Source organism: Monodelphis domestica, chromosome 4 (assembly GCF_027887165.1).
Source record: "Monodelphis domestica isolate mMonDom1 chromosome 4, mMonDom1.pri, whole genome shotgun sequence".
NCBI classification, from domain to species: Eukaryota; Metazoa; Chordata; class Mammalia; order Didelphimorphia; family Didelphidae; genus Monodelphis; species Monodelphis domestica.
In genome coordinates this window covers 294667837-294692947 of record NC_077230.1, presented here as the reverse complement: position 1 = coordinate 294692947, position 25111 = coordinate 294667837, and the positions used below count along the sequence as shown (strand labels likewise).

Genomic DNA, 25111 nt, shown 5'->3' with positions numbered 1-25111 from the left:
TAGAGAAGTAACTAAAATAAATACTGGGGATTATAGCAAGGTAGATTAGTGAGCTTTTGGGGAAAACCTAGCTAGAAACAGGGAGCTGGTAGCTTAGTAAGAAGAACAAAAGAGTCCATTGTGAGATGGACTTGGATTGGTTGGGTGAAGTATAAGAAATGAGAGTCAGGGTATCCTTTTTTTTTTTTTAATCCCCACAGTCTACCTTGATTTCTAATAAATATAGATACAGGCATGAGGAGGATATGATCTACACCATGGAAGGGAGTACCCAAATTGATGAGATAACAGATTTGTTGTGATAATAAAGACCATCCTTATTCCCTCTAGAGTATGGATAGGAAGGAAAAAATGTCACATACATACATACACATACATGCATGGTGAAATGTAGAGAATAACACATTTAAAATAAATGGATTTGGGTTTCAGTGTTGACCCTCACTATATGTTGACCTTTACCTCTGTGAACCTCAGTTTCTTTATCTATAAAAAGAAAGACTTCAACTAGATTACCTCTAAAGTCCCTTTCAAGTCTAAATCTAGGTCCCTATGAGCTATACATCTCCCTCTTTCCAGCTTTAAATCTTAATTTTCCATGAAATGACTTCTTCATTAGACACACAAATAAGAACAATTTAAGTAACAATTTTATTCACAAATAAAAAAGCATCACACAACTATTTATACAAGAAAACTATAATTTATAGAATTTTTAAAAATGTCTCATATGCAAAAATAGCAATGACGCAACCTAAATTCATTCAAGCTGATGCCCTTAAAGTGTCACTGGACATTTTCTACTGGCACAGATCACAGTGCTTCACCTAAGCAACATAAACAATAGCAATATAAAGTAGAAAAAAAAATCTATTTTTTAAAAAATATGTACAATTTACATTAAAGGGGGGAATTCTGTGCTTTAATTCAGTGATCTCAATAGATACTTCATTCTTTGAATGAATTTCATACATAATGCTGCTCAGCGGTATACTAGTAAATGCTTAACAACCGGCTCTCGAAAAGAAAAAAATATTTGCATGTTACACTTTTAAGTTTAATCTGCATTATTAACATTTCTCCCTCATTTTATTAAGTCTAGACAACCAAGAAAGCAATAAATCAAGTCCTGATTTGTTGCATATGCTGATTTCCAAGGTATAAATGCTCACATTGAAAACATTTAACAATCAACTCTTGAGAACTGATTCATGTTGGCACACCCACAATGCTGTTGAATCAAAATGATCACATGGATTGCAAACTCCAATGGGCTACATGCTTTAAGTCATGAATTATCCTAGTTCCTTGGCACACACACCCTGAAAGGTCAACTTTTTGACTGCTATGCAAAATTCCACTAATATCTTTAGGAATCTGAAGTGTGTACTGAATTTCTCTAAAATATTAACCAAGCTTAGAGAGTCAGCAGAACATTATTGAATGCTTTTTTCAGCAGGTGTTAATGAAATGGCCTGCTACCCAAAGTATTTCTCCACTGATGAGAAGTGTTATTTTGAGATCAGAGGCCAAAGTCTAATTCATATCACTGAGTGTTCTTTTGTAGGTGTCGAGTTTGAAGTCAGTAAGAGTGCAGATTTAAAAAAAAACAATCAGTTCCCCTCCTCCTTTTGTTATAACACAAGTAGCAGACGTAGGGAGAAAAACATTAAATTGGGTGCCAGGAGACCTGGGTTCTGGTCTTACCTCCACTAGCTAGGTTTGTGACCTTAGGCAAGTTACTTAAAGCCACTGAGCATCAGTTTTCTCACCTGTAAAGTGGGGAGGTTGGATCAAATTGATTTCTAAAGACTTCCATCTCTAAATATCTGAGTAGATGAGAAACACTTGGAATTAATGACATTTATATATGAGTTACAGTAAGTCATTAAAATTGATACTCTTTCTTTACTATGCCTTTCTTTCAGACTCTCTTTGTTGATCTAAATGAAATATGACCAGCTTGTGGTGAGACTCTGACTACATTTTCAAAGATATTTTTAAATAATCTATGGAAATTGTCCATGAAAGAGGTTTTCCTGAAAACGATTCTCATAAGGGTCAATGGTGTTTATATAAGTAAATGAGCTTCAATTTTTGAGCCAATGACAAATTTCATAATATCCCACACGTAGTCCATGAAAACCAAGGTCCTTCTTATGGCCATGCTAACAGTATTGCTGTTAGCTCTTGGTTAGCAAAGTATCCTGCACAATAATGCATATTGGAAATTCTTTTTAGTGAGTATAATGCTTTTCTTAATACTGCAACATATAAGATTGCTCTGGTGCAAATATTTGACTTACCTGATAGTAATATTTACACTTTAAAAAAATTCAATTTTGTTTGTCCACAAAGTAGACACAGAAGATTATAGACTCTGAGAAATCATGTAATTTCCTATTTCAGCTGTAAAGAAGTGAGGTAATGAGATGGAAGAACAAACAAGGCAAGCTAATACAGATTTATCTCAACCTCACATTGACAGAAGAGAGGTAAGGCTAAGGGGAAGAGGACACGGTACCTTTTCCACTCTTGTCAAACCATAGTGTACAAAATGAGGGGAAAATCTGCTTGAAAAGATGGACTTGAACAAGACTGGGGGAAAATGAATGTCAGCTTTAAACCATAAGTACATAGAAGACCCAGAAAAAAAGGGACAATGTCCATATGGTAAAATTGAATTTAAAAAGTGCAAATGTGACCAAGAGTTAACAAGGCGAATTGGTTAAAAGACGCAGGGCAAGATTGATTCTGTGGGCTCTAGTAATGAGAAAGGGAGCCCTATTTAATCTCCTCCCAGTAATAGGAAGAGGGAATACATTCCCAAAACAAGCCAGGCATATAACTTCTCTTTGACAGGGCTATTTTCTCCCCTGTAAATCACTTCAGAGTATCCAGTGCACAAATCCAGAGGTGAGAGGGAATGGAGCAAAGGCCTTTATAACTCTCCTATATTCCTACAGGCAATTAGTAATTTTGATGGGGACAGAGAGAGGCTTCAATACCACAACATACTGGTACTGGTCAAGGAAGCCCTTTGATTGTAACCACATACTACCAACTTGAAATACTGAATTATGAATTCACTTCTGCTTTTAACAAACTGTAGTTTTGCTGATGGCTACAAACAATAGCACACTATACTTTAATGATGGTTGGACCTGCTACGTTACAACTTATGAGGTCTTTAATGGAAAAGGCCCTCCTTTAATAAGAGCTCTTTCTCCTAGAAATACTGTTTAGCTATGATACTGACAGTTCTGAGCATTGGAAGGAAGCTCAACCTTGGAAAGAGATATAATAAAAAGTTTCCTCATTAAAATATTATGTGCATGTCTTGTCCTTTGTACACAGAAGTGATTCATTTCTGGTCAAGTGTATGCATTAAGTTACTTTATTTTTCTTCAGTAATGGTGATAGATAACACTGAGTCATCGACTCTCGGTTGCACTCTCCGTTATGATCATGAGCACACATTTTGTCAGATATCCGGTTATCAGTGTTGATGCTGTCTATGTATGAATTTGTCTTTGTGAGAAGTTAACTGGCCAGGGTAGAAATCAGCCCTGAGACTTTGGTCTCATTAGCACTCTATCCACCAGGGCTATGGAGTTTAGCCTAGCCAAAAAAAAAAAAAAGAGGCTCTGCATAAGTAGAAAAACTCACTTGAATTCTTTCTCCATCAAAACTAAACAATTTAAGTCGATGTCTCTAGTATGATGCCATTTACTGTCTGCTTGTTTTTGAAAACAAAACATGGATGCCCACATATGCCCCATCTTTTCAGTCTTGTGCAGTCATTTGGCCGAGGAACATAAATCCTAACTCATTTCTGCTTCCTGTTACACGGACAATATCTTCTTAGCTTCCAGATCAATCCTTTCGTTCTTTCAGTCAGTTGTGTAGCATAGCAACTGCTTGTTTGGAAGAGAGGCAAAGGATCAGAAATCTGTCTTTAGTCTTTTCTCAAGTTATGCCCTGGAGTTTCAGTTCCCAGCTGGTCTGGCTCAGACACAATTGGCTGAAAGACTTGAAATGCGGCCAGTTCAATTCAGCTTTGTCAGAAACCATCCAAGGTCCAGACTGGGTTCGGTTCCCCAGTGTTAGCAGAGTGGCATTAGGGTTATGTACACTTCCATTCTTGGTAGAAACGAGTCCTTTAGGCTTCCTAAAACCACAACAGAAGAAAAGTTTGTTTGTTAAATGCAAACTAAAGGAAACACACTGTGGATCATAGACTCATTGAGAGCAATTTAATTTTCAGATGTCTCTGCTGCTAATGTTATGTGTTGGTGCCATCTTTGTGAACAGAAGGACCACTGCTTGTTCTCTGATGCAGGGTGATATAGCTTCAAAAAGTGAGCGTGGAGAAGTCTGAGAATAAGTGAATGTCTACAGAGAGCCTGAAGCATATCTAGTATTTGCAAACATTGCTTAAAAGGGAATGACTTCATACACAGTGAGAAATAGGTGCGGATTTTCTCTACTCAAAGCAAACAACCTAAGAGCCATATTCCATTAAACTCCTAGACTTTCTAGTCTAATTGTCTGGTTGAGGTGGTGAAAACAGCAATAATAATGATAGCTCACGTTTATATTGTGCTTTGGGGCAGCTAAGTGGCACAGTAGAAAGAGACCTGGGCCTGGAATTAGGAAGACTCATCTTCCTGAGTTCAAATCTGGCCTCGGACACTTACTTTGTGTGACCCTGGGCAAGTCACTTAAAGACAAAAATAAAAATAAAAACAAAACCAAAAACAAACTCTTACCTTTCATCTCAGAATTGATACTAAGTATTGGTTCCAAGACAGAAAAGCACCAAGGGCTGGGTAATTGGAGTTAAATGACTTATCCGGGGTCACACAGTTTAGGAGGGATCTGAGGCCATATTTGAACCCAGAACCTCCCATCTCTAGGCCTGGCTCTTTATCTACTGAGTCACCTAGCTGACCCTTGGACAAGTCACTTAACCCTGTTTGCCTCAGTTTTCTCCTCTGTAAAATGAGTTGGAGAAGGAAATGGCAAACCACTCTAATATTTTTGCCAAGAAAACCCCAACTGGAGTACCAAAGAATCAGAAACAACTGAAAACTAGTTGCTTTGTTAACAACAAAATACAATGCTTTAAAAATGCTTTACAAATACTATCTCATTTTATCTTCACAACAACCCTGGGAGGTAAGGGCTAATACTATCCCCATTTTGTTGAGGAGTAAACTGGAGCAGGCAGACAAGGTGACTTGTGTGGGGCCATACAGCTAAGTATCTGAGGGAGGATTTGTCCTCCGTTCTTCCTGACTCTAGCCCTCGGCTCCTTAACCCATCTCTATTAATGTTGCAAATAGGTCACACTTAGGTTTCTGAAAAGCTGAGTTCCTAAAGTTAGTTGCAAAGAGGATTGGACACTTTCCCCCAGAAACAGAAAGGAGTCTGCGTACAATGCTTTGATTGAATTGCCAGAAGACACTGTCATCAATTAAGCAACAGGAAAAAGTATGCAGATAATTGTGGGGGATGAGAAGAACTTTTTTCTTTAAAATGCCTCACGGATATATGCACAATCAGCCTTTTACAGATTTTCTTAGCAGGAAGGAACCTCTGACCTCTTGAAGGCAGTATGAGGAATAGGCAGTTAAGGGGGAAAGAAAGCGTTATGTTGGGTCCCCTCAAAAATAGGACATTGACTTCCAGAAATCACAAAGCATGAGGGAGTTTAGGCCAAAAGGAAGAGCATACAAAACACAATAATAACAACAGTAAGCTGAAGTCAAATGTAGTAAAGCCTCATTAGTTCAGATCCTGCTAATGTAGAATCTGTAATGATTTGGACAAGATCTGGGCTGAAGATGACCTTTTTTACAAATCTAGAAAAAGATGTGCTGAGTAAAACATTGCTGAGAACAAGAATGAAAGAGGAGTAGGAATAGGTGCTTTCAGAGTGCTCAGGGTTACCCTGAAAGAGTGTTTTTTTTTTTTTTAAGTAATTAAAGCTATTGACAGAGTAATTATAAGACAGTCTTATCTGCTTATTAAAGTAAATCCTCACAGGTATATACTACCCAAACTGGTACATTAAGTTACCAAATGTATGTGAATGAATAAAAATAATAGTGAGCATTTTTATAGGACTTTTAAAGTTTGCAATTGTCTTTACAAATATCATCTCACTTTAATTAATAAATTAAAAAAATAGCGAGCATTTATATAGAGCTTTAAGGTTTGCGACTGTCTTTGCACATCATCTCACTGGGACCTTAAAAGATAAATGCTATCATTATTCTGATTTTACAGATAAGGAAACTAAGACTTAGAAGGTTTAAGTGACTTGCCCAGAATCACATAACTAATAAGGATCTGAGGCAAGACTTGAATTGAAGTCTTCTTGACTCTAGATCTAGGGTTCTATCCACTGCATCACTTCAGAGTAATCACAGTATTGCTGGGTAGGAAGAAAAAATAAATATTGCCTGTAATTTAGATTTATTATTGATTCATATGAATTATAACACTGACTTTCTCTGAAATTAGCCTAAATAAATGAGATTTTACATCTTTAATGTTTTCAAAAGATCTGCTTTCATTGGTGAGGCACTTTCTGCAATGACACAAATGGTGACCCCTCCCCATTTTATTAGATTATTTGCTTGGGCCCAAAGAAGAATCCACTGGGGATGATGAGCCTCTGGGCACTCAGCTGGCCTGGTCCTGAAGAGGTCAGGTTATTATGAGGTCTCCTTTCTCAAAGTCTCTTCTGTTTTATAAGACTTGCCCAAGTTTGTGCTCCCTGAAAATGGCCTTAAGAGACCTCAGGGTCATTTTTGACTTTAAGATAAGGCCCTGGAAGATCTTAGGGAAGAAAGTGTACTCTGTGTTCAAATTCAATCTCTAGTAATTTGGATTTTAGGGACCTTAACCTGGACTGGACTGAAATATACTATTTTATATATATACATTTATAGTAGGAAAGTAATTTGCTAACTATATTAACTACATAAGCAAGATACCAAGGGATACACCTAACCCATTTAAGGGAAGTGTTACTGGATTAATTCTTCTAGATTAATTTTTTGAATTAATTATTTGAATGCTGGTGGGTACTATTAAATACAAATGCAGAGTGGGTTTTTTTAGTCACTAAGGCAAATTCAATATACTTATGATAATCCCTCCTACCTCATTGCCATGTATTAATGAGGTTTTATTTAACCATATTCTTTTCTGGTTTCATCAAAAGCAAAAGAAGAGAGGCAGCTAGGTGGCTCAGTGGATAGAAAGATAGACCTAGAGATGGGGGGGGAAGGGGGTCCTAAGTTCAAATCTGGCCTCAGACACTTCCTAGCTGTGTGACCCTGGGTAAGTCACTTAACCCCAACTGTTTAACCTTTACCGCTCTTTTGCCTTGGAAATGATATTCAGTACTGATTCTAGGATGGAAGGTAAGGGTTTTTTAAAAACAAGGGAAAGAAAATGTATGATTTTCTAAGGCTTCTGAATCAAACTGAAAAACAAACACAGTTCTTTCTTTTTATGCTCTCTATTAGCACTTTTCTTCCTACTACCCATCCATGTATTTTCTCTTATCATTCAACAAGCACTGTTGTATTACTAATCAACCAACAAATATGTGCAAAATGCTTCTATTTGTAAAGAGCTGTGTAAGTAAACTATAAGGAAATAGATGGGCCTGGAACAATATTAAGAAGATCAAGAGACTTGGATTTTCTTAGAAAAGCAATCTTCTGGCAAGACTATTCTTGATCAGGCAACCTGCTTCAGGGCAACAGAATGCTAGACATGGAAATGGCAAGAACTGGGTTGGAATCACATCTCAGACACTTGCTTAACTTGTGTAAGCCTGGACATGTCATTCAAACATTCTTTGAGACTCAGTACCCTCATCTGTAAAACAAAGGAATTGGACTAGATAACTCAATCTTAAAATATTTACAAATGATAGTAAGAAAAATTTTCATTAATAATGCATATTATCTGACTAATATAATATATGTATATGTATATACAAATACCTAAAATATAATGTTATCATCATAATCAAGTCTGCTAGTGTTGAAAGTATTGTTCAATACTAATATCTAGAAGCACAGTGGACAAAGAGTTGGGTCTGGAGTTAAGAAGATGAATATTTGAATTCAGTCTCAAGAGACTTACTAGCTGTGTGATTCTAGGTAAATCACTTAACGTTTGTCTGCCTCAGTTTCCTCAAATGTAAAGTGGAAATAATAACAGCAAGCACCTAACTCATAGAATTGCCATGAGGATCAAACCAGATAACATTTGTAAAGTGCTTACCAGCACAGTGCCTGGCACAGAGAAGCTTTTAATACATGCTTGTTTCTTTCCTTCCATCCATGTTTTGATATTTTTCTTATTTGAGTTTGGATAAATTAAAACAAAAAACACTGTCTCACTTATTGTAAGGTCAAAGGATAATCTTATAAATTATAAAAAATTTAAACCTTAGCAATCATAAAAGCACAACAATAATTCCTTCATACCACTACCAAGAAAATTACATGAAAGAAAAATGAGTCTGTGAAGCTCAAACAGGTAGGACTTTTCACTGAAATATTGCTTTTCTGGAATTAATTAAATCAAAGTCAGAATGTGGAGAATTCCCACAAAAACTACAACAAAATACTTGATGAAAGACCATGAACTAGTGATAACTAATTATTTCACATACTGTCAACAGTTTGTTTTTTTTTTTAAAGCCAGGCTTAAATTTCAGTTGGTAGCATATACTTGTTCTAATTATTCAGTCTCTCCCCAAACAGTAGTTGACAACAAGGGGAATAACCCAAATCTGTCAATGGGTTTCTCCTAGAATTCAGTGCTAGAAGGGACTTTAGACAGCATCTAGGAGAAACCCCTTAGTTGACTCATGAGAGGAAAGAGAGGTCCAATGACTTGTTTAATGCAACACAACAGAATGGTTAAAAAGAAATCCCTAATGGAGATTCAATATATTAAAGATAATTTGAATAACTGAAAACTGAGCCTGTGGAAACTGACAGAAACCCAATTAGGACTGTAGGATTTAGGGATGAAGAGGATCTTAAAGATCTCTTAGGTCAGTGATGGTGAACCTTTTAGAGACCGAGTGCCCAAACTGCAACCCTTGTGCCTCATGTGAGCTGCCTCCTTATCCCAGACAGGGGAGGGAGGAAGCACTCCCATTGGATTGCTGGGCAGAGGGGAGGGTTAAGTGAGGAATATTCTCAGGTATATGTGGAGAGGGGGAAGGGAGCACACCCCTTTGGCTGGCATGCCATAGGTTCGCCAACACAGTCCTAGGCCAATCTCATTTCATAGATGAGGGAGGTGTGGCTAAGGGGAGGAGAGTGGCTTATACAAGGGCATGTGGACAGTAAACAAAACAGCCAGAATATTTTAGCTTTAAGTCCTCTCGATATTCTGATATAGAATAAGAAATATTCAAATTTAATTTTTCAGACTATCATAATTTTGTATGAAAAGCCTGAGAAAATATTTCTTTAGACTAACATAAGCCAAAAGGGGTCCAATTTTCTCACTAAAAATGCATGCTAGCCAAGATGGGAACCTATATTGCTAACCATCCTTTCTGAGGATTCTTTGCTGCATATTCTCTCAAAATGTACATTTGATGAATAAAGGGAAGATATTATGATATTATATGAATAGGCACAACTAGCCATGGGCAAAACTCAGAGAACTCAGGATGAATTCACTTTTACTCCCTTTTTTGGCTCCCAGTGAGGGAAAGGGCACATCTGTTTTCTTCTACCAATGTGTTGAGCATTCAAATATAAAAGTCCACACTCTCCCCACCCAGTAAAGGAACATACACATGTTATTCTAGTTCATAATTATTTTTCTTCAGCAAACACTTATTAGATGCCTTAAAATCAAAGGTTTTAGATTCAGAAGAGATGTTAGGAGATCATCTGGTCTGACATATTCTTTTTGATATTTGTGCAGGGCCCAAAGTGCTTTATCTACAATATCTCATTGAAGCACCCCAACAATCCTATGAAGCATGTCATGGAATTGTTGTGTCCATTTTAAAGCAAGGAAATTAAAGCTCTGAGAGAGAAGATGACTCAGCCAAGGTCATGGAGTTACTAACAAAAGGAGCTGGGACTCAACCTCAAGTATTCTGGACTCTAGTCCAAAAGTTCTCTGTAGTCAGTACTCTGCCCCAACCCTACCTCAAAATACCAGATAATACATTAGCCTCTCAGTACACATAGAACCCAATCCTAGCTATGGGCAATATAGGATTCCCCAGATTCAAAGAAGATTTTAGTAAAGAAGAGTTATCATATGAATTTTTGTATATAGGAATTTAAAACTCAGAGCCCTTCCAGAAGCCAATTCCCATTACTTATTTTAATTGCTTTTTTTTAAATAAAGAAAAACCCCTTACTATCTGTCTTAGAATCAAAACCAAGTACTAACTCCAAAGCAGAAGAGTGGTAGGAGCTAGACAATTGGGATTAGGTGATTTGCCCTGGGTCACACAGATAGGAAGTGTCTGACACCATATTTGAATCCAGGACCTTCTGTTTCCAGACCTGACTTTTAAGCCATGGGGCCACTTAGCTGCCCCCCACCCCCCATTATTTATTTTTTTTAAAAAGAAACAGAGCATTATGTTTCTCATTGAGAATACTATAAGATCTGGGTTCCCAAATAATCCCTAATCCCAAACCAGTGTTTCATTTCAAGGTCAATCTACAACATGCAGATGCTAAGAATACTGATATTAATCATTATTTCTTACCTCGAGGGAAGACTGGGGGACCATATTCATGGTATCCTCACTTTCTTGCTCTAAGTGGTTTTTAGAAGTTAAAGACTCCTGATTTAGTGGTGGGTCTGTAAGTAAGCTTTGTGGACACCATTCAGTAGTTTCTGCCAAGTTTTCTGGATGAGATTGAAGTGAAGCCACTGTACCAACCAGGTCCTGGCTACTGTTTGAATCCAAAATGGCTGAGTTTTCAGTTTCCAGGTTGAGTGAATTTCTCTCTCCTCCATTCAGTTCCAAATAAGATTCAGAAAGAGAGAGAGTGTCACTGCAAATTGGATTCTGCATGAGTGGCCAGGCATCTGAAAGATCACCACAGGTAGAGTGGGAAATGGAACCAAAGAATGTTGGAAGCATTTCTCCTACTGAACTTGCATTCCTGAAAGAACAACAAAGCAAAAAAAAAAAACCATAAAATTAATTTAAAAGGGAACATAAGTAAAAACTGAATGGAGAACACTTATTAAAGAGGGATGTATAAGAGAGACATTAGTGCAATGATTACCAAACTCTTAGAAGAAGCTATATGTAGTGCTGCCTGCTATTCTAATTTATTTGCCTCACTCATTTAAACTAAATTAGTTAATTTGCTTTAAAACTAGATCAGCTGAAAATCTGGGTTCATATCTGGCCTCAGTCAGATACTTCCTGACTTTGTGACCCTGGGCAAGTCACTTAACTCCAATTCCCTAGCCCTTACTACCCTTCTACCTTGGAATTGATACTATCAATTCTAAGACAGAAAGTAAGGGTTTAAAAAACAAAACAAAACAAAAGATCAGTTGTCCAATCAATGGATAAACAAACATTTTTGAAATGCCTGCTCTGTGCCAGCCACTATGCTAGGACTTGGGGATACAAGGACAAAAATGAAAGAGTTCCTGGCCTTAAGGTGCTGACATTCTATTGGATATCTATAAACTCCAAAAATCAGATAATTACTGTAAAATCCATCTGCAATGAAAATATTTGTACTTAATTCAAAGACTTGTATAGGAACTATGTATTTGATTGGTAGAAATTTTAAAGTAAAATGAAAACAGTAGAAGTGGAAGGTAAGTTAGAAAGAATAATGGACTGTAAAGCAGCTCTAAGTAAACTTGCCTAATTTGGGGGCATTTCACAAAAAAGCAATCAGATGCTTCATATGTGACTTGACCTTTTAAATTCAGCATTTGGAGATGGAGAGGTCTATTTTAGCACTGGTAAGTCAGCTGATTAATTGCTTGTTCTCAGAGACATGAAATGTCACAAATGCCTAAACTTACCTTTCATGAAGGGTAGTCCTGGAGTGGAGAGCACAGCCATGAGTGCCATGATCCATGCTACAGGTCTCATCACAGCACAATGAAGGAATCAAGTGTACTGGCCCTATGATGAATACAAATGTTATTTTTAAATAAAGTCATTCAATTTCATCACATAATTCCCATTAAAACATTGTCCAGTTCAACAACTCAACATATACAATGGCAAAACCCACATAGTATCTGCCTTTGGGATGTTTGAAGGGGATTCGATATGTACAGAAGAAAGCAAATACAAAGGGTATACAGCATAATACAAAACAATTTCAAGAGAGAGGAAGCTAATAATTGGAGGCATCAAGAAAGGAATTAAGGAATTCCATCTGGTAAAAGATTAGAAGGGAGTACACTCTAGACACTTATGCAAAGACAAAGTCAGAGGAGAACTGTCATGTATGGAAAATAATGTTGCTCTTAAATTTTTTTTTTGAGGGTTACTTTTCCCCTTTCCTACCCTCATCAGTTCAAAATGTGTATGTATCCTTTAGTCTATGCAGCATGCAAACCAGGTTTCTCACTGTTCCCCATCCACAAAATGCTACTTCTTATTTTCCAGATTTTGTACAGGGTGGTTCCCATATATGAAATGTTCTCTTTCCCCTGTCACTCAGAACTCCTAGCTCCCTTCCAAGAATTGTTTAAGGGTCACCCAATTTCCCAGATTAAAAAAAAATTTTTAATCATTTTTTTGTTTTTAATTTCTTTATTCTTCCAGTTGTCAATGCTCTCCTCCTCACATTACTATCTATTTACTTTGTATGTTCTTTGCAATTACTTATTGGTAAACATATATTTTCCCAAGAAAATATAAACTCCTTGAGGACTGGTAATGTCTTGCTTTTTGAATTGGTGTCCCTAGTAACTAGCACAAAGCATGCTACATAGCAGGCACTTAATAAGTGCTTCGTGGTTTGTTGATTTATTTGGTTTTTACCATAGTATTTATCTTATTTTAAATAATTTTAACCACTGAGGATCAAATTCAAAATTGTGCATTCTACTAAGGTTGCCACCTGTCGGTTCTTCATCTGGATAGTCCATAAATCAAGGCCTTCAGAACATCATTATAGGGAACTTCCAGGTAAAAAACAAAAACAAAAACAAAACCCTTCTCCTTTCAACATATGTTGGCACCTTCTCTCTACTTACAGTCTTAGGAGAGTTGTCTAAGATGCTAAAAGATGATATGACTTCTCCAAGATCCCATGGTGACTATATGTCAAAGGTAGATTTGGCCATAGGTTTTCTTGGTTTTGAGGCCATCTCTCTATCCACCACATCTTGTTGCTTCTATCTAGAGTGGTTACTTGCACATATAATATTTTGGCATTGATATCATGCCACTCTTGAGTCTACCTGCCATTCATTCATTCATTCAGTCATCATATGTTTATTTAGCATGTGCTTATTGACATACCACCCAGTACAGAGAATACAGAGATAAACAAAATTCATAGCTTTATTTCCACATTTTTAAAATAAATTCAAGGTCTATATTGAATATAGAGGTATTTAATTTCTATTTATGAGTAAATACATGATCTTTTAGCAGCAAGCTATTCAAATATTTAGGAAAAGTTATTTTCTCAACATTTCAGCTTTATTCATATAATTTTAATGTGCACAAACATATTCTGTAAATCTTGTTCTCTGATGGGCTTGAAACAGGTCTTTCAGTGCTGTGTGTCACATTCTGAATCCTAAATGGGAGCCTAGAAAAACCTTCCCACTTGTTCCTCTGACAGCAGGGAAACTCTTGATATTTTGTAAAAACTCAAGATAAGCCACTGGATTATCTTCTAGTTGTGTTTATACGATTTTAGAGTGGTGTCTCCTTTCTATTGGCTCTTTCTGGTTACCTCCAATGGTATGACTGATATTTGCCATTGATATTAGATTGCTCTTGGGAGACAACATTTTTGTATGGATATTTCTAAAAATCATTTGGTTTCTTTAAGGTTTTTTGGGGACGAAGGCTCATGAACATGATTCCTGAGTTCAAGGCTAACAGATCTCACACATCAATTTAACTATCAAGGTTGAACTCAGAATGACTTTATAGGGAAGGCAGGAAACAAACACTTGTCTAAACAAGCAGGTTGACAGGTTGTTTAAATGAAAGCTCAACTGACCCCAAGCAATGACGATGAACTTGCTCAAACATTCTAGGGTTTTAATGAGGTGGCAATTTTCTTTTACTGCTTAGAATCAGAACCAAACCATTAAGGAGAAAGGAAGGAGAATATGACAATATCATTTTTAGCTAGATATTCAAGTAGAACATCTCAATTCTGGGTAAGTGTGCCCTGTTCTTTCTGTTTCCATAGCTTCTGGGCTACTCTTATTCCTCTAATATGGTTATAATAAGGCCTTACTTACCACAAGTCTGTGCTGAATCTTGATGGCACTGACAACAAGTTCTATGAGGATAGTCATTAAGCCGAGGTCTGTCAAAACATGACAGCTCTGACCCATTGTACTGGATATCCTGTGATCTCATAGACCCTGTTTGGTAAAGAGGGAAGAAGGAAAATGCAGCAAGTTCAAGTTAACTCTTGTTTCTGCACTTTCCTTTATGAAGCATAAATTAACATGAAAATATAAAAAATTCCAAATTAACTTTTTTCTAATATTTTCAGTTACTAGTGGGTTTAATCTTAAAATGAGATCATTAAATATGGAGACCATTTATCAAGAAATCTAGAAGCGGTAAGATACTCAGGTTACAAAGAATTTCAATGTTCATCTTTATCTAGTGGCATTAAGATGTCTCGTACTTGTCAGCATCTCTATAAAAATGCCATTCATTTCCTTCTGTACCTCCTCCTTCTCTCTGTCTTTGGGCCTCCCGGACACAGAAAGACTATAGGGTTTATTTTCATTAATCTCCAATTACTTTAACAGTTCACTGGTTCTCATTTTAGGCAAGTTCCTTTGTCAAACCTTTTAATGGCTTTGATAACAATTTGCTTCTCCAGTTTCTTACTTAGAAACATAAACAGAGACTTACAGCGGGGCTTCTTCTCCATAAATTGCCTCTTACAGTAGATCACACAAAGGATGAGGAGGGCCAACAGAACAGTGGCCAGTGCGCTACAGATCACAGCAGCCAGAGCCGTGTCTCGGGGACTGGAGGCAGTAGATGGTATCTTCACAAGGTTTACTTTGGTTGTACCTGAAACAGACAGGAAAGGCAGTCAAGATTAATATTAGAATAAGCAGAACAAAGCTGCTGACTGTGGTGAATTTTGGAATACAGGGTACAGTTATGGACATCCCTTCTGAAGAAGGGCATTGATGAGTTGGTGCATAATTAGGTGGAAAGAGAACAATATGGTGACTGGCCCCAAGATAATGCTGGATGAGGATTGGTTGGAGGAACCGTGGTTGAAGGTTGAAAGATGATTAGCTTGGAGAAGACTTGGGGAAGGACATAATAATGTGTTTTGGGGAGTCAAAAGACCTCAATTCTTACTCTACTTTAGCCATTTACTAGCTTGTGTGACCTTGTCATTTAACATCCTGAGCCCTCACTTTTCTCATCTGAAACTGAATATGCTGCATAAGAAAACACTAAGTTTTTTTTCAGTAACCATCCTAATTATATGAAGGGCTGCCATGTTGAAGAGCGGCTTTCTCTAAAATACCTTCTTACTTTGAGAGTACGTGATTCTGAGATTAATCACTGTGAGCAATGAACAAATAAAAAAGAAGACTATGTATTTCCTAGTGCATATTATATACAATAAGGTGGGAAAAAACCAGGTTGTGCTGAGAGAAACACATTCCAAAACTTCAAGAAAAACTAAAATCCTTAGATCGTTCTTGATCATATATGGCACCTGAAAGATTCAGATATCCTCACTGCTACCTTTGGCAAGTTACAAGAATGCATCCGCTTGCTGAATTTTGCAGAAAAGACTTTCATAGCATATAGTCACTATAATGAAACTAAGTAAGCAACATTACCAAGTAAAAGACACTGTGTCTAATACAGCTAAGCAATGTCTCTATTTTCCTTTGATTGTACTTCATTTGATCATGTGTTATACTTCTCTTTGGAGAAGTCACTACCAGAGTAGATTATTCCTTAATGAACAACATATTTGATACCAAAACTATCCTGAACATTAATTTGACATCACTTGTTGATTTGGGGGTATTTGAAGGAAGAAAACAAATATTTATTAAGCATCAACTATGCACCAGTCACTGTGCTAAGTGCTTTACAAATATCTCATTTGATCCTCAGAACAGTCCTGGGAGGTTGTTGTTCAGTCATTTTAAGTTATGTTCAACTCTTTTTGACCCCATTTGGGGTTTTCTTGGCAAAGATACAGAAATAGTTTGCCATTTCCTTTTCTAGCTAATTTTACAGATGAGGAAACTGAGATAAACACAGTTAAGTGACTTGCCTAGGATCACACAGCAAGTAAGAGTCTGAGGCCAGAATTGAACTCAGAAAAATGAATCTTGACTCTTTCACTGAACCACCTATCTGTATTTATTAAGGAAGTCACTATGCTAAGAAATATTATCTCATGAAGTCCTCACAACAATCCTGGTAGGTAGTCATTACTACTAACAGGTTAATTGACTAGCTGAGGATCACATAGCTAGAAAGTATACCTGAAGCTAAATTTGAATTCAGGTCTTCCTGACAGTTGGCTCAGTACTTTATTCACTGTACCACATAGCCACCTCTAGCTAGCTTTTGCAGTCAATGTGCTACAGAAGCATTTAACAGAGAATTCCCAAGAATTCTATAAAATGGAATTTGCTGTCACCTTCAGTACCTTAATTTTGACACTCTTCCATTCATCTAGAATGGTCAAATGACAGATTTTTAAAAATTAAGGTCCAGAAGAGATCACTTACTTTGATACTACAGAAGCACTATTATTGTCGTTTTTTATTAAGGCCCAAAAGAGATCGCTCATTTCAATGCTATAACAGTTCATCAAGTTCAATTTCCTCATTTTCCACAAATACTAATTATGGATGGAAATAAATTCGACTTCTTCACCTTTGAAATATGTTTAAACCAAGAAATTAAACTGTTTTTAAAGTTTGGCAAACACTCTGGTTCTGCTCACTCCTGCTCTATAGAGAATCTTAAAAGTGTCATAGTTAGAAATAACCTTAAAGACTGAATCTAGCCATTTTCTTTATTGAGCAGGATTCAAGGAGTTCCATGATTTATCTGAAGTTATACTGAACTGGTGGAAGAGCTGAGAGTAGGGCCCAGTCCTCTTGATAGAATATTTATTAACAACAAGCATTTATTAAACGCCTACTATGTGCCAGGCACTGTACTAGAAGCTGGGGCTACAAATAGAAAGAAAGAAAAAACTCCTACTTACAAGTGCCTTATGTTTCATGGAAAAGATAAGTACATAAGTCAATTTAGATATGGATAAGGCCTAAATCTGTCATTTCATTGCTATATAGCTTCCCTGTAAAAAACTTTCTCTAACTATAGAAGTCAGAATCTTTTTTGCAATTTATAATCTTAAATTCCTAGAACCCAGAGGCATTGAGGTCTACCTACCCATAGCTACCCAGCATGTCAGAGGCAAGATCTGACTTCAAGTCTTTCTGACTCTGGGACCATCTCTCTATGTACAATATTATATTGCCTCTCATATATAAGTATATACAGAATAAATATAAAGAAAATAAATACAAAGATGATTTGGGAGGAGTTCTAGCAATATGGTATGAGAAAGGCTTCTTGAAGTAGGTTGTGTTTGAGTTACATCTTGGGAAGCAAAAGGATTCTATGAATCAGAAGTGAGGAGTGAGTTCATGCAATGCATGATGCATTGCAAGTCTAATGCAACGTCTTGGAAATGGAAATTGGAGTGCCATGTAAAAGAAGATGAAGAAAGATGAAGGTCAGTTGGCTGGATGGTAAAGTATGTGAAAAGGATCATACAAAACAAAACTGAAAAGATAGGTTGGGAACAGATTGTGGAGGGCTTTCAAGAAAAAAGAGGAGTTTACATTTTACCCTAAAGGGCTTAGGGAGCAACTTGTGTTCACTGAATAGGGGAGTCACATGGCCAGATTTGTGCTTAAGGAAAAATTTGTGCTTCAGCAACAGTGGGTAGGATGGACTTGGATAGAGAGTAATTTGAGTTAGGGAGACCAGTTAGGAGGCTGTTGCAATAGTCTAGGTGAGAAGCGATTAGAGTTAAACTAATGTAGTAACTGTGCAGAGAGAAGGTATTAATAGAGGGATGTAGATGTTAACATGATCTGGTGGCCAATTAGATATGTAGCTTGAGGAAAGAGAATAAGGGTGGGTGTGGGTCAAGAAAAATGCCTGTTAGACTAGAGGGATGGTGATGTCTTTGAATGAAGTAGGGAATCTGGAAGAGGGAAGGGTTTGGGGCATACAATGTTGGGGTAGATAAGTTCTTTTTTGGTATATGCTGAGTTTGAGATGCCCAGGTTATTGATAACGTGAGATTGAAGCTCAAGGGAAAGATTGGGGCTGGATATATAGATCTGTGAGTTACCTAAACAGAGATTAAAATTAAACACAGGGAAGCCATTGAGGTTCCTAAGAGCCTGAGGAACTCACCATCTTACAACCTGCATGCTCATTTCCCTTTATCTGATGTCTTAGGGTGGTGGATAGAATCTGATTGTCAATGATTCCTAGACTAATTTGGACAAATCTGGCTTGGGTATCCAATAACATTGCTAGCAAGGGTTTTAAATAGCATTTACTTCCAAGTATGTCTGGTATTTACAAGCATATTTTAATCATTTAAAACCCTTTGGAGATATCATTAAAAATCTTAATCAAATGCTTATCTTTAATGCTATCCACTTCCAGAGAAAGGAGTGTTAAGTGTCAGAATGCAGATCAAAGCAGAATATTCTTCACTCCAGTTTATTTGTGTTTTTATTTGAGGGTTTTGGATTTATATAAGTATTCTCTAACAATAATGACCAATATGGAAATATGTTTTGCATGATAATACATGTGTAACCCAAATCAAATTGCTTATTATCTCTGAGAAGGAGAGGGAAGAGAAGGATGGATACAGTTTGGATCTTTTAATTTTGGAAAATGTATATAAAAATTATTATTACATGTATTTGGGAAAATAGAATATCTTTTAAAAATAAAAATAAATTGCCATTTTTGAATGCTGCAAATTAAGCAGTCATTGTCCTGGACCTCCCAGAAATGGAAATTCATAATGGCTTATGTCAATGTGGATAAATGAATAAAAAAAGATATGGACACTGTGGCAGCAGCACAAACGTGTAAAAAGAGACAATAACCAAAATTTGCATCCAATTAAAGAAAATTATATTATGAGGTTGAAAGTGAACAGGGAAATGTCAATAGTGGTACAAATGTTGATAGTAGGGTCCACTGTCTCTCTTATCTGCTATGTGAAAGAAAATTCTACTCCAAATAAAGAATTACTTTACTACTTTAAACTAGCCATCTTACTCAAGAAATTTTAAAAATTTAAATAGTTATTTTTGATATTATTAGTTGCCAATCTGAAAATCAGCAATTATGTCCTAGCTATCAATTATGAAGCATGTATTTAGTGCCTGCAAAGTATCAGGTACTTGGTTAGGCCCTGGAGATACAAATACAAAAATAAGACAGTCTCTGGTCTCAAAGAGCTTACATTCTATAGATAAAGCCACATTAACTACCATGTTAAGATCAGTGATCTTCTCTAAGGAATTCAGTAAGACTGAAATTAGTGGAACACAATGGGGAATGGGAGCATTTAAATTTTCAGAATAAATATTACAAATCGTGGAATATTAGGTCCAGAAGAAACCTCAGATCTCTAATTCCTTCATGCTACAAATGAGAAAAGAGGCAGCTATAGATGTCTCAGTGGACAGAGAGCTGGGTCTAGAGTTAAGAAAACTTGAGTCCAAATGCAGCCTCAGACCCTTACTAGCTATGGGCAATTCACTTCACCTCTGTTTGCTTTAACCCACTGAAGAAGGAAATAGCAAATCACTCCAGTATCTTTGCCAAGAAAACCTCACACATGAAAAATCAGACATGACTGAATGGCTGTACAACAATAGATGAAAGAACCAAGACCCAGAAAGGTTGTAATTGGCCCAGAGTCTTGCTAGTAAGGAGTGTTAATTCAAGGGTGATCAGAAAACCCTTTTTGTTTATTTCAATCCTCATTGAAAATTTTGTACTTGAATACGTATTAATCAATTTTCTTTCCAAAGTAGAAGTTAGTAAATACACTGTGATGCTTCTTTCATGATTATTTGTGGTACCTTAGGTTCGTTTAAAAATAATGTTATATTTATGCTTTTTATTTCAGACTCATATTTGGATATATCCCTACTTGCTCCCTCACATGGTCTCCCTCATTACAAAGAAAATGAGTTAAGCAACACCAATGGCCCCAGAGACCATATGTGACAATGTAGCAGGTTTATTATTCTGAACATCAATTCTAACTGTAAAATTCTTTCCACATGGAGGCTATTGTTAAGACACTGGCCGGAATGTGTGCAGACTTCAAAACATCCCAAAAAACTATTTCATAAGAACCAACTTAGTTTCCAGGCAGGCACTATTCAGAATCACATACAGGGATAATATATAGACTAGAAGATCAGCAGTCAGGAAGTCCTGAGTTCAAAATTTGGCACTAACTAGCTGTGTGACCATGGGCAAATCACCTCACCCTGTCTGCCTCAATTTCCTCATCTGTAAATGGGGATGATAATAATGCCTACTCTCCAGGGTTGTTGTGAAGCTCAACTGAGATAATAATTGTACAACACTTAGTTTAGTGCCTGGCACATAGTAAGCTCCATCTAAATGTTATCTGTTATAATGATGATGGTGGTGATTGTGGTAATGATGATGTTGAAGGGTATGTCTGAAGAATTCTGATTATCTGGTTATCTGAGTTGGTATTGGTTAGGTTCCATTTGGTTTTAATGAGAATCTTTTAGGAAATGGATTTGAGTCTGCTTCATAAAACAGCAAAAATCAAGCACTGTTTTCTTTGTGAGTTTCTAAAATGAAACTGAGATGTCTAATTCTTTCCCCCTTAGTGATACCACACATACACATCTACTAATTTGTCTGTCAATATTTTACTAGGTATTGTGAAGATTAATTTAATTCTCTCCTGATTATAACAATGAAAAATACTTAACTCTCCCCTGATTGTGAAGATTAAAATGTAACCCCTGATTTATTTTTAGATTTAATCCCCATAAGTGTAAACACCCTACTTAAAAGCTGAGTATGAAGATCTGCCCATTTTACATCTAATCACCAAAGGTACAAACTCCCTAATTCACACTTGAGTGGGGGATGTCTTTTACCAATGTGTGAGATAGTGGGTGATGAATAAGAATTGACTGACTGCCTTCTGGGCAGTCCTAGAGCAGTGTCAACTGTGAGTAAAACTAAGGGAAAACACAGAAAGTGACACAAAGGAAGTGTCTTTAAAAGAAGTTGTTACTTCCTGTGAAAAGACAATTCTTCATTCATTGGAGTGCGGACTGGACCTGAGACTCTGTTTCCAGGTAAGGCTGATAAAGAATCTGCTGACTGGTCTGACATGTGGTGAGTGAAAAGCTGACTCTTAACTACCAGATTGACTAAAGAAACTAGCCTCAGGAGATACCTCTCCTCTTAAGAGAGGCTCCCTATATCCCAGGTTCTTGGCTCAAGGCAGAGGCCCCTCGGGCTAAGGTCTAATTAGCCCTGCCTGGATTGAGCCTGGGGCTGGAGATAATAGTTATCCTCTCTGAAGTCTTGCTTCACTCTTTCTAATTTTGTAAATAAACTGCAAATATAATCTCTTTGGAACTGATTAAATTCCTGGTGACCATACTCATAAAATATAAAGTCCAAACCCTTTTAAAAAGAAACCCCTTTTAATCTTGGATGCCTCTAGTGACTCCTCAACCATCCCACCTCCAACCCCTAGAGTTCTGATGGTCCTTTGACGAAATGAGGCATGTGAACTTGTATATCCTTTGGAAAGTTTTACCTTTACCACAAATGATAGTAATCTCTTGATTAAGCAATAATTCAAGGTCCTGTGTTGTGCTAAGCATTATAACAGGGGCTATAGGGATATTTAAAAATAAATTTTGTCTTTATTTTCTCTAGTAATAAATTTACAATAAGTTTTCCAAAGTTATATGATTCATGTTCTTTCCCTCCCTTCTTCCCTCCCCCTCCCAGAGATGGCAAGCAATTCCATTGGGTTATACATGTATTATCTCTCAAAACCTATTTCCATATTATTCATTTTTGTAAGAGAGTAATAATATAAAACAAAAACCCAATTCATATACTGTGGAGAGATATTTTTAAAGAATGGAAGATAGAGTTTGTGCCCTCATAAGTTCACTCTCTAATACTTTGAGCAGATATAACGAGTGCACAGAAATAAAGTGGAATTATTGGCAAAATGCAGGCAATTCTCTTCTGTTTGACTCTTTTGCCCTTGGTATATGGAATTAAAAAGACACAAATTTAAAAAACACATGCCCCCTCTCCAGCCAACTTCTCTACTGTCTATAAAAAAAAGAAGTCCAGGCATGCCAACCATATGTTTACTCTCATTCCCTTTCATCCCTGGCTACATAGACAATCACAATAGAATTGGAAAAAGGTGGCTTGAGGCAAACAAGGAGTGTGTTTGCATATACTGAGCTTTGTGTGATGGGAATGTCATTATGAGTGAAGGTCTCCCACCTGTTGAAATCTTACCCATTCTTTGAGACCCAAATGCTACATCCTCAATAAACCTTGAAACACCATAAAAATGTGTTAGTTTAAAGGCTGGTCCAAGTGCCAAAAATAGAAGTAAGTAATTGTTGCACTGAAGGATCACAGATAAGAGTTAAAGGGATCTTAGATGTTTACTAGTTTACTTCCCGTATTTTACAGAATTGTAAACTGACCCACTGGCAGATATCTTTTCCCAACTCTAAGCTTATGACACTTTGTTCTTTGCTTATAGCCCTGGTGAGTACTCTAGGCTGAGCCCCATATCTGGACTGCACTCTCTCCTCATCTCTGACTCTTTGGGTCTCTAGTTATTTGCAACGTTCAACTCAGGCATCACTTGAGTGGGACCCTTCCTGATTCTCCTTCACCCCCACCCAAATACTCTGCATTTACATATTATGTACATGTTATTTCTCTGCCCAATAATTCCCCCCACAAATGTAAACTCTTTAAGAGAAGGAAAAATTCTATTTCTGTCTCTCTCCCCAGAACCCAGCTTTGTACCTGGTACATGGTAGAAATGCCTTCTTTTCCCCATAAATCCTTGAAAAGGCAGTGACCACCTTCTGTACATGTTTCAATCCACCTGGCCCCATATAATATATGTATGTATGTATGTATGTATGTATGTATGTATGGAAGGTACTCAAAAGTTTTTTTTTTAACTTACTTTCTGCCTAAATACCAATTTTAATACAGAAGAGCAGCTAGGGCTAGGCAAACAGGGTTAAGTAACTTCACACAACTAGGAAGCATATGACGCCACATTTGAACCCAGGTCCTTTCCACTTCAAGCCTGGTGCTCTATCCACTTTACTACCTTGCTGCCCCTCAATAAATGTTTTCTTGGCCATGAAGGGATACCACTCTTATCCTAACCAATGATTAGCTTTGAGAAAAGAAATGCAAACAAAATTTACAAATCTTTGAATTTATTTCTTCTAGAGCTCTGTTATCTTCTCCATCTAATTTCAAGTAAATTGCCATTAATTCCTTGATTTTTAATGTTCTTCCAGCATAAAATCATGTCTAATAGCTTAAAAAAACTAGAAACTGAATAAGCCTACTTCTACTGACATTTTCAAGTGAAAAATATTAATGAACAACACTTTGCAATATCAAATAAACCAAAGATACAGTTTTAGAGTGGAAGACAGCCTTTTGTTAATCCTCACTGGTTAACAAAAATATCTATGGTAACATTAAACATATGAATTCCAGATGTACCGCTGAAGAGCTGCCAATAAACAAAAGAGTTAGATTTTTTTCAGTCAATTTGTACAAAGCATGCTGACACCAGATAAATATAAAATAAATGCCTTCCTCATTTATTTCATCTCCTTAAGATTTTGGTCTAAAAATTGTGTTTTATAGTTTAAAAACTTATGGAAACTCTTTGCCTAAAATGAGTTTTTGAGGGTTAGGCTACCTACTTGTAACCATTTCATAGTTATTTCTCCATACATGAATGATAAATACCTTATTATTAACACCAACGGATTGAAAAATGGAAAGGAGTTTTCTCATTTTTTAATATAGGAGAAAAAGTCATTGATGTATTTTTGTGTGGGCATTAGGTACTACATTCAACTTTAACACAGAGGGAAGAATCACTAACTGTTTGCTATTGTGATTAAGGAAACAAGTCTGCAATTCAGTTTAAAACTGAACAGTTTATGACAAATTATAGTGACCCCAAAACAATATTTGGCAGTGTGAAACCACAAATTATGATAAGATAAGAGAGATGAAGCTTAGTATTAGCCTCTGAAAAACTGCCTGGCAGCACTCATCATTTTAAGAAAATGACTTAAAATAGGAAAATACTGTTTTTAAATGACTACAGTATTTAGAAAAGATACTAATATAAGGATAGGACTTTTAAAAAAAAACAAAAGAAAAAAAGTGTGGTCAGTGCAAAGAACTTTGAATCTGGAATCAAATCTTAACTCAGTTATTTATTATGTAATCTTGAGTATGTATAGTCTTGTGTAACTTAATTTTTCTGTCTTAGCTTCCACATCAGTAAAATGGAGATGGGGTTAATTTGAGAGATGGTGCTGAACTGGAGAAAGAACTTTTTCATCTTGGATCTATTTTTTTTAACAACCCAAATAAATGATTTTCCTTTTTATCTTGATGTTTTCTGACAAGAGGTAAAAAGCTATCCTTCGCTGTGGTAAACACTGAAGATATTGTCTCCTAACATCT

General features: G+C 36.6%; 1 protein-coding gene across 4 annotated transcripts in view; it reads right to left on the bottom strand.

Annotated features, from left to right (window-relative positions):
* Positions 1-628: 628 nt before the first annotated feature.
* The window catches only part of TNFRSF19 (TNF receptor superfamily member 19), an 86019-nt gene continuing 61536 nt past the window's right edge, over positions 629-25111 (bottom strand). For all 4 annotated transcript variants that reach the window (XM_007495220.3, XM_007495218.3, XM_007495219.3 and 1 more), the window contains exons 6-10: positions 15131-15295; positions 14500-14625; positions 12082-12184; positions 10790-11192; positions 629-4171 (exon numbers count right to left, since the gene is read on the bottom strand). In XM_007495220.3, the coding sequence (XP_007495282.1) occupies positions 4163-4171; positions 10790-11192; positions 12082-12184; positions 14500-14625; positions 15131-15295 (806 nt within the window). In that variant the 3' untranslated portion in view covers positions 629-4162. The remainder of the gene's footprint in view (positions 4172-10789; positions 11193-12081; positions 12185-14499; positions 14626-15130; positions 15296-25111) is intronic.